At 37.8% G+C, this 27,628-nt stretch overlaps 3 protein-coding genes across 6 annotated transcripts in view; 2 read left to right on the top strand and 1 right to left on the bottom strand.

Annotated features, from left to right (window-relative positions):
* LOC133728843 (DNA polymerase eta) overlaps nucleotides 1-27,406 on the top strand; it is a 106,085-nt gene extending 78,679 nt beyond the window's left edge. The window contains exons 2-17 of one of the 4 annotated variants that reach the window (XM_062156269.1): nucleotides 21,215-21,293; nucleotides 21,880-22,000; nucleotides 22,090-22,201; nucleotides 22,298-22,468; nucleotides 23,109-23,273; nucleotides 23,411-23,514; nucleotides 23,633-23,752; nucleotides 23,996-24,119; nucleotides 24,256-24,369; nucleotides 24,493-24,708; nucleotides 25,063-25,168; nucleotides 25,252-25,382; nucleotides 25,955-26,027; nucleotides 26,117-26,247; nucleotides 26,647-26,755; nucleotides 26,824-27,406. In XM_062156269.1, the coding sequence (XP_062012253.1) occupies nucleotides 21,218-21,293; nucleotides 21,880-22,000; nucleotides 22,090-22,201; nucleotides 22,298-22,468; nucleotides 23,109-23,273; nucleotides 23,411-23,514; nucleotides 23,633-23,752; nucleotides 23,996-24,119; nucleotides 24,256-24,369; nucleotides 24,493-24,708; nucleotides 25,063-25,168; nucleotides 25,252-25,382; nucleotides 25,955-26,027; nucleotides 26,117-26,247; nucleotides 26,647-26,755; nucleotides 26,824-27,113 (2,163 nt within the window). In that variant the 5' untranslated portion in view covers nucleotides 21,215-21,217 and the 3' untranslated portion in view covers nucleotides 27,114-27,406. Of the gene's footprint in view, nucleotides 1-21,184; nucleotides 21,294-21,879; nucleotides 22,001-22,089; nucleotides 22,202-22,297; nucleotides 22,469-23,108; nucleotides 23,274-23,410; nucleotides 23,515-23,632; nucleotides 23,753-23,995; nucleotides 24,120-24,255; nucleotides 24,370-24,492; nucleotides 24,709-25,062; nucleotides 25,169-25,251; nucleotides 25,383-25,954; nucleotides 26,028-26,116; nucleotides 26,248-26,646; nucleotides 26,756-26,823 lie in introns of those variants that run through there. The other 3 variants (XM_062156270.1, XM_062156272.1, XM_062156271.1) reach the window with 3 other exon arrangements.
* On the top strand, nucleotides 243-1,392 carry LOC133731148 (uncharacterized). Its single transcript, XM_062158594.1, has 3 exons — nucleotides 243-254; nucleotides 367-684; nucleotides 787-1,392. The coding sequence occupies exons 1-3, from the start codon at nucleotides 243-245 to the stop codon at nucleotides 1,390-1,392; spliced, it is 936 nt and encodes a 311-aa protein (XP_062014578.1).
* On the bottom strand, nucleotides 12,617-14,692 carry LOC133731147 (protein MNN4-like). The gene is made up of 7 exons (XM_062158593.1): nucleotides 14,639-14,692; nucleotides 14,464-14,514; nucleotides 14,309-14,368; nucleotides 14,131-14,199; nucleotides 13,696-14,044; nucleotides 13,502-13,603; nucleotides 12,617-12,830 (listed from the first exon to the last, which is right to left on the bottom strand). Exons 1-6 carry the CDS (start codon nucleotides 14,690-14,692, stop codon nucleotides 13,518-13,520), a joined length of 669 nt encoding a protein of 222 aa, XP_062014577.1. The 3' UTR covers nucleotides 12,617-12,830; nucleotides 13,502-13,517.
* Nucleotides 27,407-27,628: the final 222 nt, after the last annotated feature.

The raw sequence follows: 27,628 nt of genomic DNA, 5'->3' as shown, positions 1-27,628 counted from the left end.
TAACTTATGTTCGATCTCTTGTAATTGCAGCCATCGACAAGGGACTGCTGTGAGTTATCTGGTCACTCCCACAATCTAAATCTGAGAAAAAAACCGGCGGTAAGAAAAATTTAACACGAGCTGCGAATAATTATATATAGCTGAATGAAAATTTAATTCTATTAGTAGATTTATCAAAATCTTTTGGATAAGGGACAGTTGAGACTCAAACTAGGGCACCTCTAATAAAGAGAAAGAAAGTAATGCATATTTCGGTACCTGAATTTTAAACTACGTACTACCCGTCAGCCATTTTGGTACCTCCTTAACTTTGCCCTTAAAAATAAGGGTGAATGATTTCAACTAACTTTCTGTACATATAAACAGGTATCTGATGCAGTACGAGCGCTTCCTTTTGATATCATCACTGAGATTTTGAGCTGGTTGCCTGTAGATTCTTTGCTAAGGTTCAAGTGTGTGTGCAAAAAATGGCGTTCCTTGCTTCTAGACTACAATTTCATTGCAAAACATATGGTTCGGGGGAGACCTCTGCAACTTTCCTATAAAAAAGAATGGGACCCTTACAAATATGATACGGTTCTTTATGATGAAAACTTCAAACATATTTCAGATGTGGCTGGCTTGTTTCTGGAGGAGAGTCTTACTTCTCGAGTTTTCCGAATCAGAAACTTTGCAACGCATCAAGTACTTTACTTGCCTGATGCACACGGGAAATCTAGGTCAGTGGGTTTTTTTTTTAATTCATCCACTGGTGAGTGTAAAGCGGCATGTTTTAATTTTAAACAGGAGGGTGACTCTGGCTATGAAGTAGCCCTTGAAGTTCTAAGTATCGGAAAGGATGATCGATGGAGGACTCTGAAGCTGCCCAAGCAAAATGGCGAACCGTTCGTGGGACGATATTTTACAGCAGCTAAGGAAGAAGGGGCCGCTCATGCGGTGCAAATTATTAGAGATGGACAAGATTTCAAGCTAGAAGTTCAATCTCTTGATATATGGAGTGAACGTTTCACCATTGCCACTCTGCCCCGGGGAGCTTTCTTAGACTTGAAAAGAGTTACAATTTTTCTTTGGAATTACTATGTAGCTGTTGCTGATATAGTAGAGGAATCCCTTAACGTCTTGGTGTTGGAAGACTTCAAGGAACACAAATGGAGGAAGATCATTGTTCCCTTGAAATTCTTGAAGGACAATCCACGTTTAAAAGATGAGATTTGCCCTCAAGGAGTTTGGCTAAATGACCTCCAGTTGCACAATGGAATGAGAAAGTATAGTCTCGTGTATGATATGGAAAGGAAGGTGATCAAGGCGACGCATACCAAGTCTGTGGAGAAAATATATGAATTCCGAAAGCCAAGCCTGGTTACTCTCAAGGGAATGAAGAATGAATACTAGGGAGCAATTATTATTTCAGTACCATGGATTTTTTTTACTATATATTTCTTATTGTTTTTTTTTTTTTTTTTTGAAAAGGGGTTTGGATGTCACGCCCCGGATTTTGAATAACAAATCCAAATCCGAAACATGAATTAATACAACTCACATAAATACAACCTGAATTTTTTCTCAAAACAACCACACCTCACATCGCTCGATATTACATAAACCAAATCTCAAATTTGTTTATTACAGCACACTCTCACCAAATTATATTGTAAGGCTCAAATGAGCATAACTCACCTCACAATTACAATTGCTGTAAAACTAAAACAAATTCTCTAACCCGCACGATCACCGTCCTGATTCTCCTGACCTGCAGGATTACCCGCTACACCGTTTGAATAGTGTACCGGGATTGCAACAATACAAACCCGGTAAGCTTTTTGCAAAGCTCGTATGAGTAAATGAAAGGATTGCACGATTTAAAGTAACACAATCAACTCAAGCACATTTTAATTTTGTTTTGCATAAGAATTGAAGTGTACAACATCACTTCAAGCATCAATCAACTCACATCTCATCATGACTACTCAATAATAAACAACTTCTTACTCAATATATACTCACAGGCTTATGATTTATTTATATAAATCATCTCATGCAGTATATTATACTTACAGGCTTATGATTAATTATATTAATCACCCCATTCAGTATATCATACTTACAGGCTTATGATTAATTATATTAATCACCCCATTCAGTATGTCATGTCATACCCAAGGGCATATGATAACTCGTTTATCCCCCAAGCAGTATGACGGCAGACAGACTAGAGCTCTAACTGTATCGTAAAGTGTCACCTGGGCCAAGGTTCACCTTACGAATGACTGCTTTTCTCAATTCACTCGACTCCTCATTTAATTCATCTCAACGACTCAACTATCGCACTTTACTCAATTACCCATTATCATAGACAACACAACATCTAAGATAATTCACATATTCCAAAGGGTAATGCTCAAAATATAACTCAGTAAATTACACCATCCAATATATATGTCACGCCCCGAATTTTGAATAACACATTCAAAATCCGAAACATGAATTAAACAACTTAAACAAATAAACGTTCTGAATTCTTTTCTCAGAAACAACTCCACCACTTACACAAAATTTCCAAATCGGTAAACTTCGAGTTAATTATTACAATTCCCTCTTACAATGTAAAATTGTAAAACTCTAAACGAGCATAACGAACCTCACAACATAAAATCAGAGTATCACAAGCAGCTACTCTACACAGCTCGATCACCTTCCTGATTCTCCTGTCCTGTAGGATTACCCGCTACACCGTTTGAATAGTGTACCGGGAATTGCAACAACACAAAACCCGGTAAGCTTTTTGCAAAGCTCGTATGAGTAAACAAGAAAGAACTGTTGATTTATTAAATTACAATTCAAGTAAAATTCAACAGTATTACGTCTGCAAAGAGACATCAAACCACTCATGGAAAACCACAAGGAATACATTTTCACAATCCTCAAATCACAATACACCACACTGGTCCTGCAAACACCCAACCCACATAACACCACTCTGGTCCATCCCAATAACACGTTAGAGCTCTAACTGCCTCGTTACCTCTGACACCTTGGCCTAGGGTCAAGCAACGGCAAAAATACTTCGGTTAACACTATAACCGTCGCGCTTTGGACATCCCCGTCCTCAGCACCATATACTTCGGTTAATAATAAACCGTCGCACTTTGGACATCCCCGTCCTCAGTACACAACTTCGGTTAATAATAAACCGTCGCACTTTGGACATCCCCGTCCTCAGTACACAAACACTCCGGTTATCCATAACCGTCAAACTTCGGACACCTCGTCCTCAGAATCCTACATTCTCCAACTCTATACATACTCCAATGTAAATCATGAATATTAACAAGCACTCATCAATCATGATCATCACATATAAATATGATAAGTCAAATTTCAATTCATAGTATTTTAATCATCCCAAATTCCACACTCTTCAATGTCACACCATTCCACATATAATCACGTAAATATATATATACGTAATCACCCACTCAGGAATGACCACTAATACCAACTATAGTTCACACAAGAAAATCGTGAAATTCATTTTGTATAATTAAAACCATTTTACTTACCTATGGACCGTAATTGATCAAGTCCATATGATTTTAAAACAAATATTTATTCCATAAATATTTTCACACAATTACGACAAAATAAGGTAAATAAATTTATTCGGTTCGTAATATGAACCACGTGAGGTTTACTCACCTCTAAATTCCCGCTGCGTCTTCTTAACAGCTCAAAAACAACGATCCGAAATCGTTCACCAATCAATCCATCAACCACCTAGTCAAACACGATCTTAACTTAGCAATCATTCATAGACCACACATATACAGAAATCCAACGGTCGGATTCTAATTTAATGATGATCCAACGGTCAGATCAAATTTATATGATGATCCAACGGTCGGATCCTCACGGATCGCCCTTAGGATCATCCTCCAAAATTATCACGAAGATCCAACGGTCAGATATTCCTGAATCGCCCTTACTAACATCTCCACAAAATTATATGAAAATCCGACGGTCGGATTCTCACGAATCGCCTTCCGAAGCACTATTTCTCAATTATACGAAGATCCAACGGTCGGATCTTCGCCCGTGACCTCACAAAGTCACCGGGACAGTCATACGATCAACATACTAAAATTTGAAGTAAAACCGATGGTCTGATCTTCGCAGATCGTAAACCGAAGATAAAACGTAAAAACCGTAAATAGTAACGTAAAAACGTAAATCCACTATTTACCAACTTTTTCTAACATAACCTTGTAATATATCAAAACGATCGTATGGATGCATAGATCACCGTCCAGATAATATAAACTCAAAATATGGTCCGACGCGCCGCCACATGCGGAGGTCAGACGGCGGTCAACGCGGCGGTCAACGCCGGCCAACCACCTCAGATGCTAAAGTTGTCAACTACAAACTTCTTCAAAATACAGAATTGAACCACTTTAATACCTGACTTTTTCTGAGACAAGGTCTAGATCGTCCTAGATCAAACGTTGAAGTTGGATTAATCTCGGCCGCACGATCAGATCCTAGATTGAATCAGAGGCGTCCAAAAAGTCAAACCTTGATCTAGCGGTCTACACTCAAAATCGTCATGCAAGGCTTATATGGGGATGATCAGAAGGAAGAGGAGATCACGAAAATGGGGAGGATCGGCCGAGGTGATGTCGGAAAATTGGTTTTCCGGCTGGGTCCGTTTTGCACTCGGGTCGGGCTTTGATCTCGGCTTGGAGGCAGCGGCGGGGCGGGGCGAGGCCACAGAACAGATACCCTCGGCAAGGCGTGCCGGTCTGGTGCGGGTCCGGTGGCGGTGGCGTCGGGGAAGTGTCCGTTCCGACCGAGTCGGGTCGGTCGCGACCCGTCGGGTCTGAGGGACGCACGAGAGAGAGAACGGAGAGGAAACGCGGGGACTATTCCGCAAATTCAACATGTTTTCGTCCTTAATGAAAAAAAGTCAACATTTTTTGATATTTATAGAAAATTCCCAATTTTCAAATATTCATAACTTATTCATACGAACTCCGAATATTGCGTTCCACATATGCACGAGATCGTATCGACGAGCTCTACAACTTTCATGAAGGAAGTTTTCCCCAAATTTGGTACGTATAAAAAGTCGATTTTTGAGACGCCCCTAAATACGTACGATTTCGAAATAAAATCGTTCAAACTAATTCCACCACTTCTCCCAGCTTCGTATTCGTGCCCACGCCTACGAAATCATTTCCAAAATGTCATCGGACATTAATTTGAATTTTTCGGGTATTACAATATATTCCACGTAAATATATATATACGTAGTCACCCACACAAGAGTGACCACTAATACCAACTCTAGTTCACATGCAATAAAATCTAGAAATTCATTTTTATAGTTTAAATACATTTTACTTACCTATGGACCGTAGTCGATCAAGTCCATATAATTTAAAACAAATATTTATTTTCATAAAACAATTTCCACAATTTCCCAATTAAATAAAATCACCGAATTTCGGTTCGTGAATGAACCATGTGCGATTTACTCACCTCGATATTCCCGCTGCGTCTTCAATTCAACACAATACACACCGAAACCGCTCACCCAAGGAAGACCGTCAATCACCTAGTCAAACATGACCTTAACTTAGCCAACAACTCAAAAACATACTCAAACGACAATCCAACGGTCGGATCGAAATTAAATGATGATCCAACGGTCGGATCCTCACGGATCGCCTTTAGGATCAACCTCCAAAAATCATCACGAAGATCCAACAGTCGGATCTTCCTGAATCGTCCTTACTAACATCTTCACAAATTTATACAAAAATCCGACGGACGGATTCTCACGAATCGCCTCCCTAATCACTGTTTCTCAATTATATGAAGATCCAACGGTCGGATCTTCGCCCGTGACCACACAAAGTCATCGGGACAGTCATACGATCAACATATCGAATCTACCATTCCATCAGACGGTCTGATCTTCACAGATCACAAATCGAACGATCGAAATCGATCGAAACTTAAAAATTCATAACTTAATCATACGATATCCAAAAATTATGAATTATATATGCAAACGATCGTATCGACACGTAGAACACAAAAATGGACAGAAACTATCCTTGGGGTGGCCGGAGGTCGCCGGAAACCACCATCACAGTGGCGGCACCGCCACCCATCCAAAGTCAAAATTAGACAAAACTCCCAACACGAAAGTTCTTCATCTTAACTCGAATTGAAACTTTCATAACTACACCAAAGTCAGATTATAAGCCAAAAAGTAGAATTTTACCTTATAAGGTTTGAAACCCGAAGAACCCTAGTTTTGAATTCGTTCCAATTCGATCTCCACAGATGAAATCGATGCAATCCACCTTAGGGGAAATGATCTACATCCTCAGAAGTGCAGAATCCTCTCAAGAATCACGGCAAAAGGTGGCCGGAGGAGGGAGAACGACGGTGGGGAAAGGAGGTGATTTCCAGCTCGACTGCACCGTGTTCTTCGACTTGTAGCGGCTACCACGTTGGTTATTTCCCCTCGATGTCTTCTACAAAGTTGTAATATAGCTCAGGCCCAGAAAAATTCCTTTTGGAATCAACTCGATTCGAGGTTGGATGAGAGAGATATCGGCCGGTGAAGGAAGAGCAGCATCGGGCGAATTCCAGCTCGAGCTGTGCAGCTTCTCGGCCTCCTAGCACCTTCCATGGTTCTTTTCTCACTTTGATATCTTCTAGGAAGTTTTAACTGACTTCAAGGTGAATGAAAATACTTTTGGAATCAAGTCGATCGGAGGTCTGTGGAGGGAGATATGGCCGGTGGAAGAGAGAGGAACAAATCTGGGCTCGGGAGAGAATTGGGGAGAAAATATAGGTTTCTGAAATTTCTGTCCTCCAATGCAATTTCCGGAACTTTTTTTGTATTTATAGAATTTTCCCGATTTTCAATCGCTTATAACTTTCTCATACGAACTCCGATTTTCGCATTCCATATGTCCACGAACTCGTATCGACGCGCTCTACAACTTTCATGAATGAAGTTTTCCCAAATTCCCAATGTATAAAAAGTCACTTTTTGAGACCTCCTAAATAACGTTCGTTTTCGAAAATTAATCGTTCGAACTAATTCCATAACTTCTCCAAGCCTCGTACTCGCTCCCACTATCGTGAAATCATTTCTAAAAATCCATGGAAATTAATTTGGATTTTTCGGGGTATTACATTGGAACCCCCCCCAACTGGGGGCTCAGCCCCACGCCCGTTATTATTAATAATAGTAGAAGGATGATTGTACAGCGGGGGGGACGTAATACCTATACCTCGAGTACTAATACAAGAATCCTCATAGAGTACATCCTGGATAATCACAGGAGTCTCATCTAACCAGTAATCATCTAAATAATCAACACTAGCAATGCGCGCCAATCTATGAGCGACACCATTCACTTCCCTGTAAATAGATTGTAAATTGTAGGAGGGAATTGCACGCATATAATCTTTGCAATCCTCCACAATACAACCTACCTCTGAAAGTTCTTCCATCTTTCCTTGAAGTGCTGTAATCACCGCGGCACAGTCGGTCTCAATGTCCACACCATCCATGCCTTGGTGAATAATTAGTAGAAGACCCGCTCTCATAGTCTCCAATTCCATCTGGAAAGCCGAGCTAACATGGGAAAAGGGCCGTGCAATTGCAGCTAAACACACACCAAACTCATCTCTGAGAACGGCACCAATTCCTCCTTGTCCAGTTGAGCCATGGTACGCTCCATCCGTATTCAGTTTGAGTCTCCCACTCGGTGGAAGCTGCCATTTGGTCCTTTGTCTCATCTTCGTCTTCCCATGAGTCGGATGCACCGCTTGATAGTCACTCAATAATTTCGACGCCCAGGCCGCAGTGTTCAAAGGTCTGAAAGTAGACCCCCTCCAGACTGTGGCATTGCGTTCCACCCATAAGGCCCATAATAACATGTAAAAAAGCTCCCTTTGATGATTGGGTAAGAGCTCACACACATGCATGGTGATTGGGTAAGAGCTCACACACATGCATTACCCATGCAGAGACATTCATAGCATTATGTGTACGTACCTTAATAGCTAATGGACATGATAGTCAAAATTCTTCCACCACCTTACAATTCTTAAATAAATGCAAATCATCCTCCATAAAAGAGTCACAGAACGCACACCTTGTATCCACAGGCACATACTTCTTAGCCAGAGCAGCCCGTGTCGGCACAATTCCCCTATGCAACCTCCATACGAAAGTACGAACCTTGGGTGGCAAACGGGCCTTCCAAAGACTCTTCCAGTACTTTTCAGTTTCCGAACCCGAACCTCCGGACGATGATGCCCGACGTGACATGTTTGCGGTGCATCTGAAAACATGATAGCCACTGCGGACACTATAGACACCGTTTTTGCTAAAATGCCACATCCATTTGTCATTAGGCTCACGAACGCTTAGTGGAATATTGGCAATGATGCCCACCTCCTCTGGATAGAAAATTTCATTCATAAACGAGATTGCCCATTCTTTCTCCTCTTGATCAATTAGGTCTTCGACAAGCATATCTTCTAGACCATTCATAGGGGAAGAGTATGGTTTGAAACTGTATGGTAATGGAATCCAGGGGTCATCCCACACCCTAATAGCCTTGCCATTCCCCACTTGGTATCGCAGTCCTCTACGTAGCACCTCCTGACCCTTAACAATACTTCGCCAAGTAAAAGAAACATCCCCAGCAATTGAAGCCTGCATGAAATCAGTGTTGGGGTAATACCGTGCTTTCAGAAGACGCGCAATAAGGGAATCAGGATTTTGAATAAGCCTCCAACCTTGCTTTGCCAATAGGGCAAGATTAAAATGATGCATATTACGGAAGCCCAAACCTCCTTCAGCTTTTGAGCAACACAACCTGTCCCATGAAAGCCAATGTATCTTCTTGTCCTCTTCGGTAGAGCCCCACCAAAACTTAGCCATTAGGCTATGCATCTCATTACACAGGTGGATCGGGACTTCAAAACAACTCTTGACGTATGTAGGAATAGCTTGAGCTACGGCCTTAATCAGAAGCTCCTTGCCCGCTGCACTAAGCATCTTCTCACGCCAACCCTTAGTCCTCTTCTTTATACGTTCATTCAGAAAGCTAAAAGCTTCCGTTTTGACCCGTCCGTTCCTCTGCGACGTCCACTCCTCCCTTTACCTCTTCCCCGTTGTCCTCCAATTTGCCCAGAGGACTCAGACTCACCCTCATCTTGAACTCCGACACCATCCTCATCTTCCACCCTTCCCGTTCTCAGAAAGAGGCTCCTTATCCTTGTCGCTACCTCCTATACCCTTCTGACTCGGTTTGCTTTTGGATTTGGACCTCTGAGCCCTAATATCATTTAACCCATCAATTCGAACATAGCTTACACAGTTACACTTAATAATTTATAATTATAAAGATAAAATTATTTATTTATTTATGTTGACAAAAATAAAAAGTAAAAAAATTATAAACTACCTACCCCATAACTTCTTAGAAAAGAAAAAGATATGGAAAAGACAAATTCGACACTAGGTAGTTTGCAATAAGATATGTTCTGGTTAAATACTGAGGTGTTAACCCTAGGCCATATCTTTCCTCTACTTCTCAACAGGCTTGATTTCTAGTCACCCTGTTCATGGTCTGACTTGATTTGATTGCTTTCATATGGTAAACTACTTCTTATATATTTGTTTTGATTTTTTTCCTATATTTGGTTATTATCAGTCCTTAATTTAAAGCCGTATACCACGTTTTTCGATCTTCATGAATTTTTTTTTTTTTTTGAACAAATCGATATTCATGAATTGCAGAGCCATATAATACAGTACTATTTCTGATGAAACGGTTTCGATCTTTGTCAGCCATGGTAAGAAAGATACTGTCTCCTTACAGTAATGCATATTCGTCAGCCATAATACAGTAATGCATATTCGTCAAAAACTAAAGAGCCTCGTTAACATAAGTTCCTTACATATTCTTTTCTAGTATGACTTGATGATGGTTAGATATTAACTTATGTTTGATCTCTTGTAATTGCAGCCATCGACAAGGGACTGCTGTGAGTTATCTGGTCACTCCCACAATCTAAATCTGAGAAAAAAACCGGCGGTAAGAAAAATTTAACACGAGCTGCGAATAATTATATATAGCTGAATGAAAATTTAATTCTATTAGTAGATTTATCAAAATCTTTTGGATAAGGGACAGTTGAGACTCAAACTAGGGCACCTCTAATAAAGAGAAAGAAAGTAATGCATATTTCGGTACCTGAATTTTAAACTACGTACTACCCGTCAGCCATTTTGGTACCTCCTTAACTTTGCCCTTAAAAATAAGGGTGAATGATTTCAACTAACTTTCTGTACATATAAACAGGTATCTGATGCAGTACGAGCGCTTCCTTTTGATATCATCACTGAGATTTTGAGCTGGTTGCCTGTAGATTCTTTGCTAAGGTTCAAGTGTGTGTGCAAAAAATGGCGTTCCTTGCTTCTAGACTACAATTTCATTGCAAAACATATGGTTCGGGGGAGACCTCTGCAACTTTCCTATAAAAAAGAATGGGACCCTTACAAATATGATACGGTTCTTTATGATGAAAACTTCAAACATATTTCAGATGTGGCTGGCTTGCTTCTGGAGGAGAGTCTTACTTCTCGAGTTTTCCGAATCAGAAACTTTGCAACGCATCAAGTACTTTACTTGCCTGATGCACACAGGAAATCTAGGTCAGTGGGTTTTGTTTTTGATTCATCCACTGGTGAGTGTAAAGCGGCATGTTTTCATTGGAAACAGGAGGGTGACTCTGGCTTTGAAGTAGGCTTTGAAGTTCTAAGTATCGGAAAGGATGATCGATGGAGGACTCTGAAGCTGCCCAAGCAAAATGGCGAACCGTTCGTGGGACGATATTTTACAGCAGCTAAGGAAGAAGGGGCCGCTCATGCGGTGCAAATTATTAGAGATGGACAAGATTTCAAGCTAGAAGTTCAATCTCTTGATATATGGAGTGAACGTTTCACCATTGCCACTCTGCCCCGGGGAGCTTTCTTAGACTTGAAAAGAGTTACAATTTTTCTTTGGAATTACTATGTAGCTGTTGCTGATATAGTAGAGGAATCCCTTAACGTCTTGGTGTTGGAAGACTTCAAGGAACACAAATGGAGGAAGATCATTGTTCCCTTGAAATTCTTGAAGGACAATCCACGTTTAAAAGATGAGATTTGCCCTCAAGGAGTTTGGCTAAATGACCTCCAGTTGCACAATGGAATGAGAAAGTATATTCTCGTGTATGATATGGAAAGGAAGGTGATCAAGGCGACGCATACCAAGTCTGTGGAGAAAATATATGAATTCCGAAAGCCAAGCCTGGTTACTCTCAAGGGAATGAAGAATGAATACTAGGGAGCAGTTATTATTTCAGTACCATGGATTTTTTTTACTATATATTTCTTATTGTATTTCTAGAGAGGTTTGCTCCTTTTCATTATTATAGCATAGCTACTGGAATTCTGGAAACAAGTATTGGGTGTTGATGTTGGTTTTGATGCATCAAGTGTGGGCTAATTAGTTGTTATGTTTTGGCAATAAGGTATTTGGTCATGTTTTGGTTGTTACAGGCAAAGTTTACTTGAAACAAACTTGGTTGTTAGTTGTTACTGCCCAACTTGGTAGGCTTGTCTTTTACAGTGCTGGCTCTCTGCCCTGCTGGGATTTTAGAACTACAAGTACGTAAACTTATGATCATGAGCAGTGAGCAATTATCATAAGAACAGGCAACACATTAACAGTTCTTAATTTCACTTCTTTGTCACGACCACAATGCATACAGTGCGACATTGCTGGAGTAATTGCCTGAGATACTTCACGGAGCAAAAGCTTATCTAGTATCGAATCTTTTATATTGAATCAAAATATCTCAAAGGTCTCTTCAATGTGAAAAACCATACAACTGCATCATTATTTTCTTGACATACGAAAGCTCTGAAAACTAACTATTATAATTATATAATAACAATCTTGCAACATCAGCTTCTACATGAGGCATCATCCAACATGATATACTACCATGCTGCCCGCTACCATGTTGCATTGGGCATCAGTGAAAGGCAGTCACAACACATTGCAGTTTACATTCAAGTACCTTACATTCTTATTGAAATGAAGGCAATGTCATTCTGGTTAGAAATGGAATGGAAGTTGATGTGAGAAGTATCTTCTTCAATGGCCCTATTACGTGGTTTGTTGTCTCTTTTTGCAGGTTCAGCTCTGGTTTAATGAACTTTGTGAAGATCTGAATGGATACAATTGGACTTAATTAGACGAACTCAAACTGGTTAATTTCTCATAAGCTAGTACTGGTAGCCACCGCAAACACTAGTTGGCAGGGCAGTAATTCAGATTCACGGAAGAAGTTCCATTCTAAGTCATGTCCCCTAAGGTATGGGTCGACTGCCAAGATGCAAGAAGTTGCTCTTAGTCCTTTTCAAGCGGCATTACATCAGTACTTTGGGTTTAATTAATATCCACTAAAATTTAAGAAATAGTAAAAATAACCGATGATAATTTTAACCTAGCTGATAAAGTGATAAGTGATAAAAAGTTTTAAGTCATTACAGACCATAGAACAAGAGATCATAGAAAGTCAACAACCTATAACAATCCATAAATTTAAGTTATTACCGACCATGATTTCTCCAAATAAGTTCCTTGAGAAAAAAAAGAAGAAGAAGCAGAAATAAGCTTCAGTATTCACTTCACTTGAACTCTAGAAGCTCCAAAAGCACCAACTCCATCAGACTTCACCTTCATATAAGAAGAAGAAGAAAAGTTAGCATCTGGTAATAAACTTTCAATCCCAGAACAAATGATTTTTAATCAGTAACAAACTTTCAATTCCAAAACAAACATTCAATCAGTAATGAAACAGAAAAATTCAAATGCAAAGCAATGTATTGTAAACAAACATGCAAGATTGTGAGATGCTTTGCTTCCTGGCATGGAGATCATCATAACTTCTTTGTGAAACAACAAAAAGAACAAAAAGCAATGCATTGTGAAAAGATTGCAGTGTTCTATGTACCGGATCATCACCATCCACCATCCAACAGGCTAGCCATTACTAAGTGAAGTTATATACAGACTCCTAAGTAAGCTAATGGATTTTCAAATCATGTCAAGTAAAAGATAGCAGCAAGTTGAAACAGAAAGAGAAATATTACACACACAGCAATCAGCATCAGCATATTATAGGTAATATGCATGCCCTCTCACTTTGCATAGTAGTCTAAGATACGCTAGCTAGGATCCACCGAAACTGAGTTGATTCACAGATATCATACATTAGATTATTGCAAAGCAGGACTCACAAACACAAAACTTGAGAGTAAAACAAATCCATGACACACGAAACTTGCAAAGCAAGACTCACAAACACGAAGCTTAAAGGTAAAGCAAATTCATTCTCCAGGACTTACGTAGACCCTGAGATTCCTAGCGATTATCTTTCTCGGACTCTGATTCAGGTTCAAGCTCTTTTTTGACAAGGTCAAAGACATTATCCAAACCCTGCCATGGCTCTTTTGCATACAGACGTAGGTGATGGAGTATATTAGTTTCTTGATCATAAATTGAGGCGAACACTATAATTGCATATAAATTGTACACTTACTAAGTGCCGAGCACGCCCGCTCCCTAATTTCCAGCTCATTCTGCTCCGGATTCGTTTCTCTGAACTTCCGTTGCTCATTCATCGCATCCCACCTCTTGATGTCATGAATCTCTTCTTTTTTAAGGTTCTTATTAGGCCCCCAAAGTTTCTTTAACTCCTTCAATCGATTAATTCTCGCCTTCTCATTGTCCAACCACGCATTGTCGTCGGCAACACTACGAAGTGCCTGCTCGTAGGCTTCCTTCCAGTTCCACTTTCTTGCCTCGGCCTCATACTTATCAGTATTTCTCCACCTTCTCTCAAGCCTTCTTTTCTTTCTTTCCTCCTGAGCTTGAATCCTCGAAGCCTCCTGGTGATCATCAAAATCATTATAGGAAGCCAAAGAAAAACCCAAACCAACAAAAACACAACCACTACAGATAAAGCCAAAACTACCTCTGAATTACCAGAAGCATCCTCATCTCTCTTTCTTTTCTTTTTTACAGAAGACACCTCCTCCTCTATCTGAAAACGTACAAAAGAAATAAAAAGCTATTGTAGCAACCCAAGAGATAGAAACCCAAATCAAGAAAAACCAAACAGATGCACAGCCGTTAAAGAATGTTAAAACTACCTCTAAACCTGCAGAAGCATCTTTGTCCTTGTTCACCTCCTGTTTCTTGAGCTTCTCATTCTGAAAACACAGAAAACATAAAAACCATTGGAGAAAATTGAAGGCCAAGAGAACCCAAACCAAAAAAAAACCGAACACATCCATTTTAAAACTACCTCTAAGCTTGCAGAAACATCTTTCTCCTTGTTCTCCTCCTCTTTGTTCATCTGAAAACACATAAAACGTACACAAAATCATTACAGAAACTAGAAGCTAGCCAAGAATAATATTAATCTAAATCAACAAAACAAAGTCATGGTGAGAAACTACAGATGAGCTAGTTAAAACTACCTTCGGGTTAGAATCTTTCTTAACATCAGATGGTGCAGAACCAGAGGAAGCCATGTTTGGTTTTGCTTTTGCTTTTGGTATGGGTTTTTGACGAAGCTCGGTATTAGAGAGAGAGAGTAGCAATGCACAATGCAGAGCCAGTACTATAGCCTTAATGAGCAAGCATGAAGGGCAATCCAGTAAATAAAAATAAATCCAGCACCTCTTTCAATCATAACTAACAGACAAAAGTAGTATTCACCTAACGTACTCCACCACTTTCAAGTTTCACCCTTTCAAATTTTTGCATCCCAAATTCCCAATTTAGCTCTAAAATGATACTAGACTAGAACAGCGTATCATTAGCTCCCACTAATCTACTACCATGCATATAGTTTTTATTTCTTTATTTTTGAAGCAATTCCTATAAGAAAAAATGAAGATAACAAGTTTTGGAGTGAGGATCAGGCCAGGAACATATATAGAGTTGGTTCACTTGTGCATTAATACTATCAAGTGATTTTCTCAACCTCAAAAATTAATCTCACTTAAATCTTTTCATTTGGATTATGTAAGAATGCTCCAGAATATGCATATGCATGCACATAAAATGTGACTTGAATCTATGACCATTTTTTTCTTACCCAATAAAAAGGATAAAAAAATTAAAAATATCGCTCTTTTTATACAATGCTCGAGAATATGTCCGTATTTTGTACAATGCCATTTTAGTCCTAATCGATCAATGGATGAAATATTTCGTACATTCATGGTAATCTCATTTGATATAATAGAAATGGGTACGTGCACTGTCAAAATATATGTATTTGATTGGCCAATTTTATTTTTTACAAAATACGTATTGGTCAAAAATTTGATATGATATACAAAATTTGAAAAACTTTGACAATAAGAACTAGGGTCCTAGTTTTTTGTTCGTTAATTCGTAAAACCATTTTTGTTCGAATTAAGCTGATGTGTGGGCGCGCTGTTGTCTGTTGGAGGCCGGTGTACGTGATGAGCTAGTAAAAGTCTCTATGACATGGGTAAAAGGACTCCACAGTCCATATATCCTAGCTAGCTAGGTTTATCATTCTAGTTATAATTATCAAAATAAGACTTTGTTACGATTAGAGATATGTTCTACAAAAAATGAAAGAGCATGATTCCATCTTTTTTTTAGACCATTGTATATATATATACATCAATAGGACGCAATTGATTTGATGTAGAAATGATCATAATTTTGCCATGCCAGAAAATAAACTTAAATTGTATCTCCATTGTTTAACGTTAAAAATAACATATATATTGCAAACAATATCATGCATGTTAGACATGGATCGAATAAAATCGTAAAATTCAAAATAATAGACTATATGTATCCTACCCAAACACATGCAAGAAAAGTATGCCTATAGAAATAAATTATACATGATATATATTGATGATCGATATTCTTTGATACTAAATTTTTCCAACTAAAAGTTTGCTCAAGCTGTACTAGTAATGTATATGTGATTTGATTAATCATGGTGGAGGCCGGTGTTAATTTTATCGACCGTACTGTGCTTACACCTAGGTGACTAGGGTTGAAGGTAATATCAGTTTCTCTCCCTTCCATGCATGGTGATTAGTCTTATTACCTGGAACATATATACTTTTCAGTTTGCATAAAAATGGAAACTTGAACATTTTTGTCTTCTCTCCATTTTGCAGTATCTCTTATTAATTAGCCCTGTGTTTGCTCTGCAAAGGATCATCATATCATTTCAACCGTACCACAGAGTTAAAAACTGAACGATACTCTTTTTCTAAGAAGAAAGAATAAACAAATGAAGGATATCAATAATAGAAACCAAACAGCAATCTTGAAATTGGCCGATGGTAAATTTTGCAAAATATTGAAAATCAGTGGAAAACCTGCATTTTGTTTCAGCTTAATTCCCTCGTTAAATCTCTTGATCAAGATGAACTAGCTGATTAGGGTTTACAATTAGTTGGAATTAATTTCAAGGTTGTTGTTGTTTTTGCGCGCTTGGTTTAATTGGCTCGTTATATTAATTAATATTACTGCTTCCTCGATCAGTAGTGGTTTCCGGTCACAGTTGCTTAGCTGTGGCCTGCGATTTTCGTCAAAAAAGTAGAGATTCTCTTTCACTATTCCGGCAAGATCGAGTTGCAGAGTCTCTTTTGTTTTCTTTGCATTGCTCGCAGTTTGCTGGAATTAAATTTTGTTTACCAAAAATGGAAAACTTTCAGGCATTGACTTTTGTACCTTCCGGCCTTAATAGGAGGTGGCTTCCTCGAGAAGTTATGTGGTTTACAGTTTTACTGGAAATGTAGGACGGAGTGTTTTCCTTTTTCCAGTAAGATCCAGTCCTTATCTGCAGTAAATTGTAAAAAAATGGGTCTGCCATTGGAGGATGTGTAACGTGCTGCTCATACCATCCAAATTAGAACAATTGGGAAAAGCCATGCTTCACATAGCATTACATTACTAGCACTACAAGAAAAATAGCATTTTGTAAGGAATTTTCTCCGGGCAAAATATTGAAAATTTCTTGCAAAACACCAAATGCATGTAAAGAATAAATTCATTGCTAGGGTCCTTATTAATTGTAAATCAAAAAAGCATATACAACACGAACAAATATAGCATGTGCTACGACCAAGACCATCAAATAAAAGAATTATTATAACAAAAATCGAGCTGTAGAGCCATAATCGAGTCGGATATTTCTTGTGATTCCGGTTTGGGTTTCTTGGCACACAATTTAGTTCAATTTGTTCGCCATTGTTCCTATGTATGGACTCGAAGATTTGTCCATCTTAGTGATTTTGCGATTTTGCTTTGTTCATCGCATCTAGAGTCAACATCGAGGGTGTTGGTGAGATATATTGATCACCTTAATTAAATTGGTCACACCTTATTCCTACCACCGTCACGTAATTTCACGGCCCTAAACCACTCATTCTAATGACAAAAAAATGATAGTTGACAAAACTGACTTCATGAGGAAAAAAGTTGAGAATAAAGAAATTACGAAATCAATTCAAAAATTATAGTCACAGAGGTAGCTTAGGTACTATTAACGACGATGGATAATCCTTAGAATAGTAGCTTCTGGGACTCATCTTCGAGGGGTAATTCTTAGAATACGCACCAAGGTGACTCTCTTGCAGAGGGATAAGGGATCAACGAGGGTAAAAGTGCCTGCAAGGATGTCAACAAACGATGTTCCGAACTTGTCGTGCATGGTGTTGGGAATAATAACGGATTAGCTTGACTAACCTAAGAAAAAATTAAACTAACATTGGTGCGTATTATTGTAATTAAGAATTCAAATATCCTCATAGATGATAAAATTAGGCATTAGTTTTCTCATACACTGCAGTTCATGTATCATTTACAGTAAAATTCAAAAGCCTTATTTCCTTCTCTCTTTTTTTCTGAAGTCAAAGGTTAAGAGAGGCAAAAAAGACAGCTTAATCTCTATATATATATATATATATATATATATATATTTTTTTTTTTTTTTTTTGAATGAGCTCAATAATTTTATTAAAGAAGAAAGAAATATACAAGAGGTACCAAACTCTCCCGTACAAAATAGAAACAAGCGGTAGAAAAACCAAATTATTGAAATGCAAATAAAATTTTATGTATTTTGATTAGGCATTTCATTTTAATAAAGCAGGGATAATTTCGAAATATAAATAAAATAAGCCACCTTAGATTGGTCACCCCTTATTCATACCACCACCATGGGTGAGATTATGTCACGGCCCTAAACAACCCATTTTAATGACAACAAAAATGATAGTTGAGAGAATCTTATTATTATTCATGAAGAAAAAGTTAAAATTAAAAAAAAAATTATGAAATCAATCCAAAAATTATAGTCACGGAGGTAGCTTAGGTACTATTAACGAGGGGTCCCGTTAACGACGATGAATAATCCTTAGAATAGTAGCCGTGTGACTCATTTTCGATGGGAAATACAACCATCTTTACTCGAAGTTGCTAGTGTAGCAACGTTTTGTATGTATATGTATATGATTACGCCTTGCCCTAATAATGTATTTATTTTTGCGTTAACTTTCATCGGCCTTAAATCGATCATTTTACTTCTTTCTTTTTGTAGTTTCAAATTGTTTGCTATCAAAGGAGGATGAGTAACTTTGTCTAATTAATGCTAATAGCTTGAACTCCTTCGCGAGAGTGCAACAAGTAATTCGGGGAGTGGGAATAAAACTTTCCTTCTATATACGGAAGATCGATCCTTGTGTCTCTTCTATCCCTTGATTCTCTTCTCTCGTTGCCCTGTTATTATGCATGTCGATCTTCCTTTGTTATATCCAAGATGGGGTAAGCTAAAGTTCATATTATTCTGCAGTGAAAAAGGGTTTTTATATTATTGAGTAAATCATGTCCAATGAAAAGGGTTGGAATCTCTCTCTGTGGGTTCTGTTAGGGTTTAGTATTTATTGTTGAGTAAATCATATGTCCAATTTTAGACCGACCCTCCACCATTGTTTTTCCATCTCTATTTGATACCTGGGTTGTAGAAGCAAACTAAATAAAGTTCATTTTGTTATTAAGAAATGCATTGTAAAGTGAAGTTGCTTGTTTCTTTCGGATGCATTTCAAAGTCCGATTCGTTAATTCGTTAAATCATTTTTGTTCGAGTTAAGTTGATGTGTGGGATGCTGGAGGTGTGCGTAATGAGCTAGTAAAAGTTTCCATGGCATATGGATAAAAGGATTTCACATAACCTAGCTAGGTTTATCATTCTAGTTATAATTATCAAAATATGCATAGATCATAAAGACTACGTTACATATAGAGGTATGTTTAAAAAATAAAAGGAAGCACGATTCCATCCTTTTTGGACCCTTGCATATATACATCAATCGGACGCAATAGATTTGATGTTAGAGATTATTATAATTTTGCCATACCGAAAAATAAACTTAAATTGTATCTAACAAGTATGTCCATTGTTTAACGCTAAAAATAAACATATATATTGCAAACATTATCATGTTAGACATGAATCGGACAAAATCGCAAAATTCAATATAATAGACTATATGTATCCTACCCAAACACAAAAAAAAGTATGCCTATAGAAACAAATTATATATACATGATATATATTCATACTATTCTTTGATACTACTCCCTTATTTGAGATTCTGCCCCACTAAAGTTTTCCAACTAAAAGTTTGCTCAAACCGTACTAGTAATGTATATGTGATTTGATTAATCATGGTGATTGGTGAAGGTGTTAATTTTTATCAACAGTGCTTAAACCGAGGTGACTATGGTTTGAAGGTAACGAACAGTTTCTCTCTCTTCCATGGTGACTAGTTCTATCACCTTGAACCTACTTTTCAGTATGCATAAAAATGGAAACTTAACATTTTCTTCTCTCCTTTCTGCAGTATCTCTTATTAGCTCTGTGTTTGCTCTGCAAAGATCATCATATCATTTCAACCAGAGAGTTAAAAACTGAATGATATTCTTTTTCTAAGAAGAAAGAATAAACAAATGAGCAATCTTGAAATTGGCCGATCGATGGTAAATACAGCAGTCACATTTTCAGAGATTTCAAAGTCTCAAACGGCAAACCAGATCAATGCATCAGAATTAGAAATTATTTGTCCTGTACTGAAGAAACACGAGCCACTCAGACAGCATTAGCAAAACACTCCCAGAGCTTTGCAATCCATAACTTTGTCATAATAGAGACCTAAGCAATGACAGCTTTTACCCACTTCCAAAACTGATTGATCACTAAACTTGAAAGTTAAATACAAGGGCAAGGGTGTGGTCTATCGCTGTGGGCACCCTTCTTACCATCTGTTACAAAAGAATAAGAAGTGAGCAATGGTGAAAATCTGTAAAGTTTCAGTACGTTGTCTCACCTCCACTGGAGATGCCCTTGTATTGGAACTTCATCATTTAACACGGATGACAAGAAAATATGGATGCAAAGTCTCTCATGAGTCTCATCTATTACTTGAAAAAGGTCCCGCAAAAGTTCTCATCTACTTGTAATTACAACATCTAGTCACACACTTACACACAACCATTTGTGTCGAGAGAGTAGAGATAGCTAGAGAGGGAAATGCATTAGATATAAACTGAAATAAAATGTACCTGTAAGTTTGTAACACTATAGCAACTCGCCAACTTGGTGGATAAGACACTTGGAACACCCTAGTTTCTAATTCTTTTACCAATTGCAAAATATGACCGATTGAGCTAGATCGACCCATCTTGTATATGAACATCCTACGTTAAAGTCAGATCGATCAGTTTTAAAACCCAGTTCTCTTGTTAAATAAGATCACATTATCATAAAAGAAAAATGTTAAATGCTAACCCATCTGGTAAAGGTTTTGGCTCAAAAAAACCTTAATTAGCGCGCTTTTTTATGAGCACTTGGGCAAACATGGAACCAGCGTGTATGTTAGCAAAACCCTGTATGTCTCTACTAATTTACGCCGCCGCAGGGATATAAAGTTGGTTTTTCTTTCTTAAAAAAAAAAAAAAAATTGATTTGGAGGGAAAAAGAAGAAGAAGAAGAAATGCCAGTGGCAAGACCTGAAACATCGGATTCGAGAGTCATTGCTCATGTAGACATGGACTGCTTCTACGTTCAAGGTTCCTTAATTCCCCTCTCTCAATTTCTCTATTTTCTCCCTATTAGGGTTTACAATTGAGTAAAATGGCAGGGATGAAATTCTGATTTAAGAGAGACCCATATCAATTTTCTGGTTGAAGCATATATCTTTGTGGTGCCCATTTATTAATTTTGTAGCTTTTGCTTCAGAAGATTGAAAACCATGGGATTTTTTAGTGTTTTTGGAGTTGTGTTCATTATACTCTTAATCTGTGATTGTAGGTTGCTATGGATTCTTGTAATTCATCATTGTTTCTTCTTTTAGTAAGGAAATTTACATTCTTGATTTGACTGGAGGATGGAAATCCAAGAGATGACAACTAATCTAAGCAAACAAAATTCTAAATGTTGAACTTTTTGACACACTAATTTCATTCTCGACACTGATTGCATTGGGAGAATGCCTGGATAATTTTTACTTTTATCGGCTAATGTTGGTAGACGGTTCATGGGTAATGACTGATAATGTTGGATACTCCTAGTGGTAGAAGTTTTCTTCTCTGATTGCCCCATGTTGGTGATATCAAAAATGTATTATGCAAACTAAAACTGTGCTTTACTTTACAGTGGAACAAAGGAAAAATCCGGAGTTAAGGGGCTTACCTACGGCTGTGGTACAGTATAACTCATGGCAAGGTGGGGGCTTGATTGCTGTCAGCTATGAGGCCCGGAAATATGGTGTGAAGCGGTACGTATATGCACTAGTCCTTTTTTTTTTATTTGTAGACAACCGTGTTTTGGTTTTGTCTGAGACAACAATGATGGCATGTTTTGCAGTTCAATGCGAGGTGCTGAGTCAAAGCAAGTCTGCCCACAAATTCAGCTGGTCCAAGTCCCAGTAGCACGTGGTAAAGCTGACCTGAACTCATACCGGAATGCCGGTTCAGAGGTCTCTATTGTTCGAGAGACATCAATGTTTTGAAGTTTCTTAGCATCAGTAATCCTCATAGAGAATTGAACTAATGGTGAACTTCCCTATTTGTAGGTGGTTTCCATTTTATCAGGGAAGGGTCGATGTGAGAGGGCTTCAATTGACGAAGTGTATCTTGACCTTACTGATGCAGCAGAAACCATGTTAGCTGAAGCTCCTCCAGAAAGCTTGGAAGCAATTGAGGAGGAAGCTCTCAAGTCACATGTTTTGGGACTCGATAATGAGGTTTGGTACAATGCCTTTGGACATGTCAATACGTTTTCTTTATGTATTTTAATGCAACCCTACATTTGCATTATCAATTTGAACTCCAATATCTGAAGGGTTGAGAGATATATTCTTTAATTATACAAAAATTTGTCATGGGGTCCTTTATAACATAATGTGATATATCGGTGGTTTAGTTGATTTCTTTAATTGTGTGCATATATGGAATGGAGAAGCATAATCTATCAAAAGTTCACACAATGATTCTGTTTCTTTCATTTTCCTGTTGTTTTAAAGATCCATCAGTTTGCAGAACACAACAACATAATAGTTAGCCTAGATACCATAGATAATTCCTCTGGGTGGGGTGTGTGTTTATAATTTTCAATTTTTGAAATCTTATTGGAGGTAGAACTATTAACTGAGCGCTGCAAGAAAAGAGATATTTAGGAATGGTTTCCAGTAGGCCTTCACGATAGAGAGAAATTGCAATTTTATTTTTGTTGTAATCATTTAACTGAAGTTCAATATTCATTACATCACTATCCATTTTATATGCAAATAAGCATCTAGAAATGGCAACTTTGGTTCCACTACTTTTAAGCTTGTTCATTTTGCATGAGTAATAATTGTTACACTGAAATTGGTTTTGACTCAGGAAGGCAGTGAAGCCAAAGAAAATGTGAGGAAATGGCTTTGCAAAACCAATGCTGATCGTCGTGATAAGCTATTAGCTTGTGGGGCTCTCATTGTTGCAGAACTTAGGTTGCTAGTGTTGAAGGAGACAGAATTTACTTGTTCAGCTGGCATTGCTCATAATAAGGTAGAAATTCAAATTGTCCTATGGTTCAAATTATTCTTTTTCTTTTGCTTATACTGACTATCTTGTGTGAAAGACACCTACCTTTATCAAGAATTTGGTTGTTTTTGGACTCAGCTCATGTGTACTTTTGTTATCAGATGCTGGCTAAACTTGCAAGTGGTATGAATAAACCTGCACAACAGACTGTTGTGCCATTATCATCTGTGAAAGGATTGCTAGAGTCCTTGCCAATTAAGAAAATGTGAGTTTTTTTATGTTTGATCCACAATAAAAAACCCTTGTGTCAAATTGATATGCCATAAAGTCACTACAATTTGCAAAAGAAGAATGCATAGTTAAGTAGCAATCTTTACGTTCAGGAAACAGCTTGGAGGAAAGCTGGGGAGTTCCTTACAAACTGACCTGGGTGTTAACACTGTCGGAGATTTATTGCAGTTTTCAGAGGAAAAGCTACAGCAACGCTACGGAATCAATACTGGGTAATTACCTATCATTGAGTTTGTAATTTCTTCTGTGGTATTATTTGAATTTTTTTTTTTACCTGTAATTTTCTTCATTTGACCACATTTATTGTACATTTGAAAATTCTTGTTCTCAAGGCTAAATATGATCTGAAAAAGCACCTCAAACGTTCATAATTACTATTATATTTTATAGCTCGTTGGGGTAACTTGTTCAATAGCTTGTTAGGATCTCATTTCCGATCATTATTCATGTTGCAGTACCTGGTTATGGAATATTGCAAGGGGGATAAGTGGGGAAGAAGTTGAGGGGCGCCTTCTTCCGAAGAGCCATGGTTCTGGGAAGACATTTCCAGGACCTCAGGCTTTGAAGACGATTTCTTCTGTAAGTGATTCTCCTCAATAGATTAGTACTGTTTGCAGTTGTTGGTGTACGATCTTGCCATCTCTTGTGGCGGTGTAAGGAACATATGTTAATTCTAGAAGATATCCTCCTACCCGGTTTCTGTCTCGTTTTGCAGGTTCAACACTGGCTTAATGAACTTTGTGAAGATTTGAGTGAACGTCTTCAATTGGACTTGGATGAAAACAAACGTATCGCTCATACACTAGTTCTGCATGCCAACGCATACAAGGTACCTATCTATTTTCTAATTTGAACCTCTTTTATCCTGTCATTTTGTTCTCATGAATTTAGATTTTAGTAGATGTTTTTCATTTTTTGTTTTGTTTTGTTCTAATCATGATTTATCCATCAGGCCAGTGATTCAGATTCACAGAAGAAGTTCCCTTCTAAATCTTGTCCCCTTAGGTATGGGGCTGCCAAGATACAAGAAGATGCTCTTAATCTCTTTCAAGCTGCATTACGTGAATACTTGGGTTTATTCACAGCCAAAATCCAAGGAAGTCAAAATAACCAATGGGGAATAACATCCCTCTCTGTTTCAGCAAGTAAAATTGTTCCTATACCATCGGTAAGTACACAAACTTGGTTCTTAGTGTGTTGTTGGTCCAGCCATTCTTTTTTCCAATTCCACAATCCACATAGATTTCTAGATTTCTCTCTAGTGGTCTCCTAAATATACACAGAAGTGGAGAACGACTAAAAACACTAGAACAGGAAATTTGCAGTTTGTACTTGCAGAACCCTTAATATGATATGCCAGATTTTGATACTTGGTCACTTTTCTTACCCCTAAAATACTCAATAAATCTTATGATCATCATCTGCTGGTTGGTGCTGCTGCTGCTGAAAATAAATTGCTTATCTAATTAATAATCCAAATCATAAATTTTAGTTAATATGTTACAAATATGTAATCTGTCAGGGAACAGCTTCAATTATGAAATACTTTCATGGTCATCAGCCATCCTCTTCGACAAAGCAATCACAGGATAATTTCATTGAAGAATCTGCGCCTCCACCACCTTCAGGTGTTTCTAATCTCCCAGTTGCTTTTGTATTTTATCCTAGTGTTGCTTGTTGTTTCACTCTGAACAATGACTTGTGCATACAGGTAATGAGAACTACTTGGAGCTGAATGTAGATAAGCCACAGATTGATTTACCTTGTGAAGAAACTACCATCAAGTATGCTGTGCCTAGTTTGCATCAACTGGAAGACAAAAACAATTTTTTGAATGACCAGGTATTTTTGTTATTTTTTTCTTTTTTGAGTCATCATTTTGATCGGCTGCAACTCAACTCGTGGAAATTTTATATGATGAATATTAAGCAACCATAATGTATTTAATATCTACTATAGGATAGAATTTTCTTAGATGCAATTTGTGTTTTAATTACTATACTGGGGTAGTATTCAAATATGTATTTCTGTATGATATCACTGTTATGGATTTACAAGATTCATATTTCATATGAATTTGCTTCCTAGTAAGGGTATAAGAAATCCAAGGTCTGGCACTTTTCCTTGTGGAGAAAAAGGAAGCTCCTCCCTTGTGATTTTTCTCCCAGATCTTAGCTCCCATTCTCTAGTACTTTGTTTTTGCCAATCATCTCAGTTATAAATTTAGTTACTTTTCCATCAAATTGCTCCACTGGCACATAATAAGCCCTATTGGTATGTTGACTCTTCTGTAAGATATGATGGATATGCTATGTGATGCTGACTGCATTCATTTGATTGCATGATCTCATGATTCATACATAAATTTTTCTGCTGGGGAATATGCTAGTAATGTGATACTCTTTCATGTGCAGAATCCGTGTTGCTTTTTAAAAAATCAAGCACAAGATGAATTCATGCAAGAAAGTTTACCCTTGCCAACCTCAGGTATTAACCGTATTATCCTGCACTGAATATCACTCTTGGTTATCCCACATATTTTCCCTTCCATCCTATAACAAAGGGTATCTATGTAGGGAGTGAACACTTCTCAGGAGTGAATCAAAGTCAGCTCATGAAAAATTCTTCTGGTGAAGACCCTTCTGTTAATTTGGCCATGCCTGGTTTCAGTAGACTGGAGCAGAAAAGGAAAACAGTGAAAAACAAGGTACACAGATGCCTTTTGATCATATCTTTAATGGCCTTGTTTTTTGTATCGTATTGCAATGCTGTCATGAAAATGCAACCTGAACTTAATCTATTAGGAAATACTGGATATTTGGATTCTTTGTACACCAAGAGAATGTCTCTGAATTTGAATTGACATCATTCATGTAGTGGGTATCGGGCAATATTAAAACAGCAAAAAGCAAGGGAAAATGTTTAGAACTTTAAGATCAAGTAACATTGGTATTAGGCCAAAGCACGTATCAAGTAATTACTTGAGGGTCTAGTAGTAACCGGGTAATTGATGAGCAAAAGTACTATGCAACAATAGCAGTTCTCTTCATGCTTCATAATAGCGTGCATAATACTTTTGTTGACTTTTGTTTGATACTTTGTGCAGGGAACCTCTTCAATATTGAGATTTTTTAAGAACCAAGATCCATCTTCCTCTCCAAAAAAGCTAGAACATGTAGAAAATACTGAAGATGCTAAATCGCTGCTATCTGTTGGTAAGTTCAGTGTCCCATCTCCCCTTCTCCTTCTCTCTTTCTGTTTTTAATGTTGAGTTATTGTGCAGGCCCTCAGTCTAGAAGTGATAGTTCTTTGGATCATAATCAATCAGAGTTGCCAAAAGCAGGGCCTTTCGAAGAACCTGGGACTTCTAGTGCACCTAGTTCAGCTCAATTTGAACAAAGAAGGGGAGTATGGAGTTACAACACTGACGAGATTGACCCCTCCGTCATTGATGAATTACCACCAGAAATTCAACAAGAAGTTCGTGCCTGGCTCAGGCCTCACAAGCGGCAAAATGTAGTGAAACGGGGTTCTAGCATTGCCGATTATTTCTTACCCACAAGGAATGCATAGTCTATGATATTCTTATGTAAATAGGCGTTATATATGTAAATCCAAGTAATTTGTACAGAAATCCAAGAACGTTGGAGCTTTGTTATGCGAGAGCTTTATCATTGCAGCTCTCTAAGACTGAAATAGATAATGAGGTTTACGCTGTAGAGCAGAAAGTGTGAGATGAATCATAAATTATATTTGTCATTAAAGATAAGGATGTTGCAATGTCAGTGATTCCTTCTTCATGGCAGCCTGCAGTTGTATGCTAATCATTGAACCCTATATAAATCTTGAACTTGAACTTGTGCATCTGTTTATTAAACAATGTTGTCATACTCAATTTGTTTAGACATGATGATCCTTTATTCTTAAAATTAGTGAAGAGACTTTGATTTAGTTGAGTTTTTATTATGTTTATTCCTTATTAAAAAGAGGAGGTGAGTATCGAACTTGAGATCTTTACCAAATTGGTTTCCGAAAGTTGAGTAAACTAAACCCGATTGCCCATTCAAACCGGTCCGAATGACGGACCA

The sequence above is a fragment of the Rosa rugosa genome, chromosome 2 (assembly GCF_958449725.1).
Source record: "Rosa rugosa chromosome 2, drRosRugo1.1, whole genome shotgun sequence".
NCBI lineage: Eukaryota > Viridiplantae > Streptophyta > Magnoliopsida > Rosales > Rosaceae > Rosa > Rosa rugosa.
The sequence above is the reverse complement of the archived record's forward strand: the minus strand, read 5'-3'. Positions and strand labels throughout refer to the sequence as shown.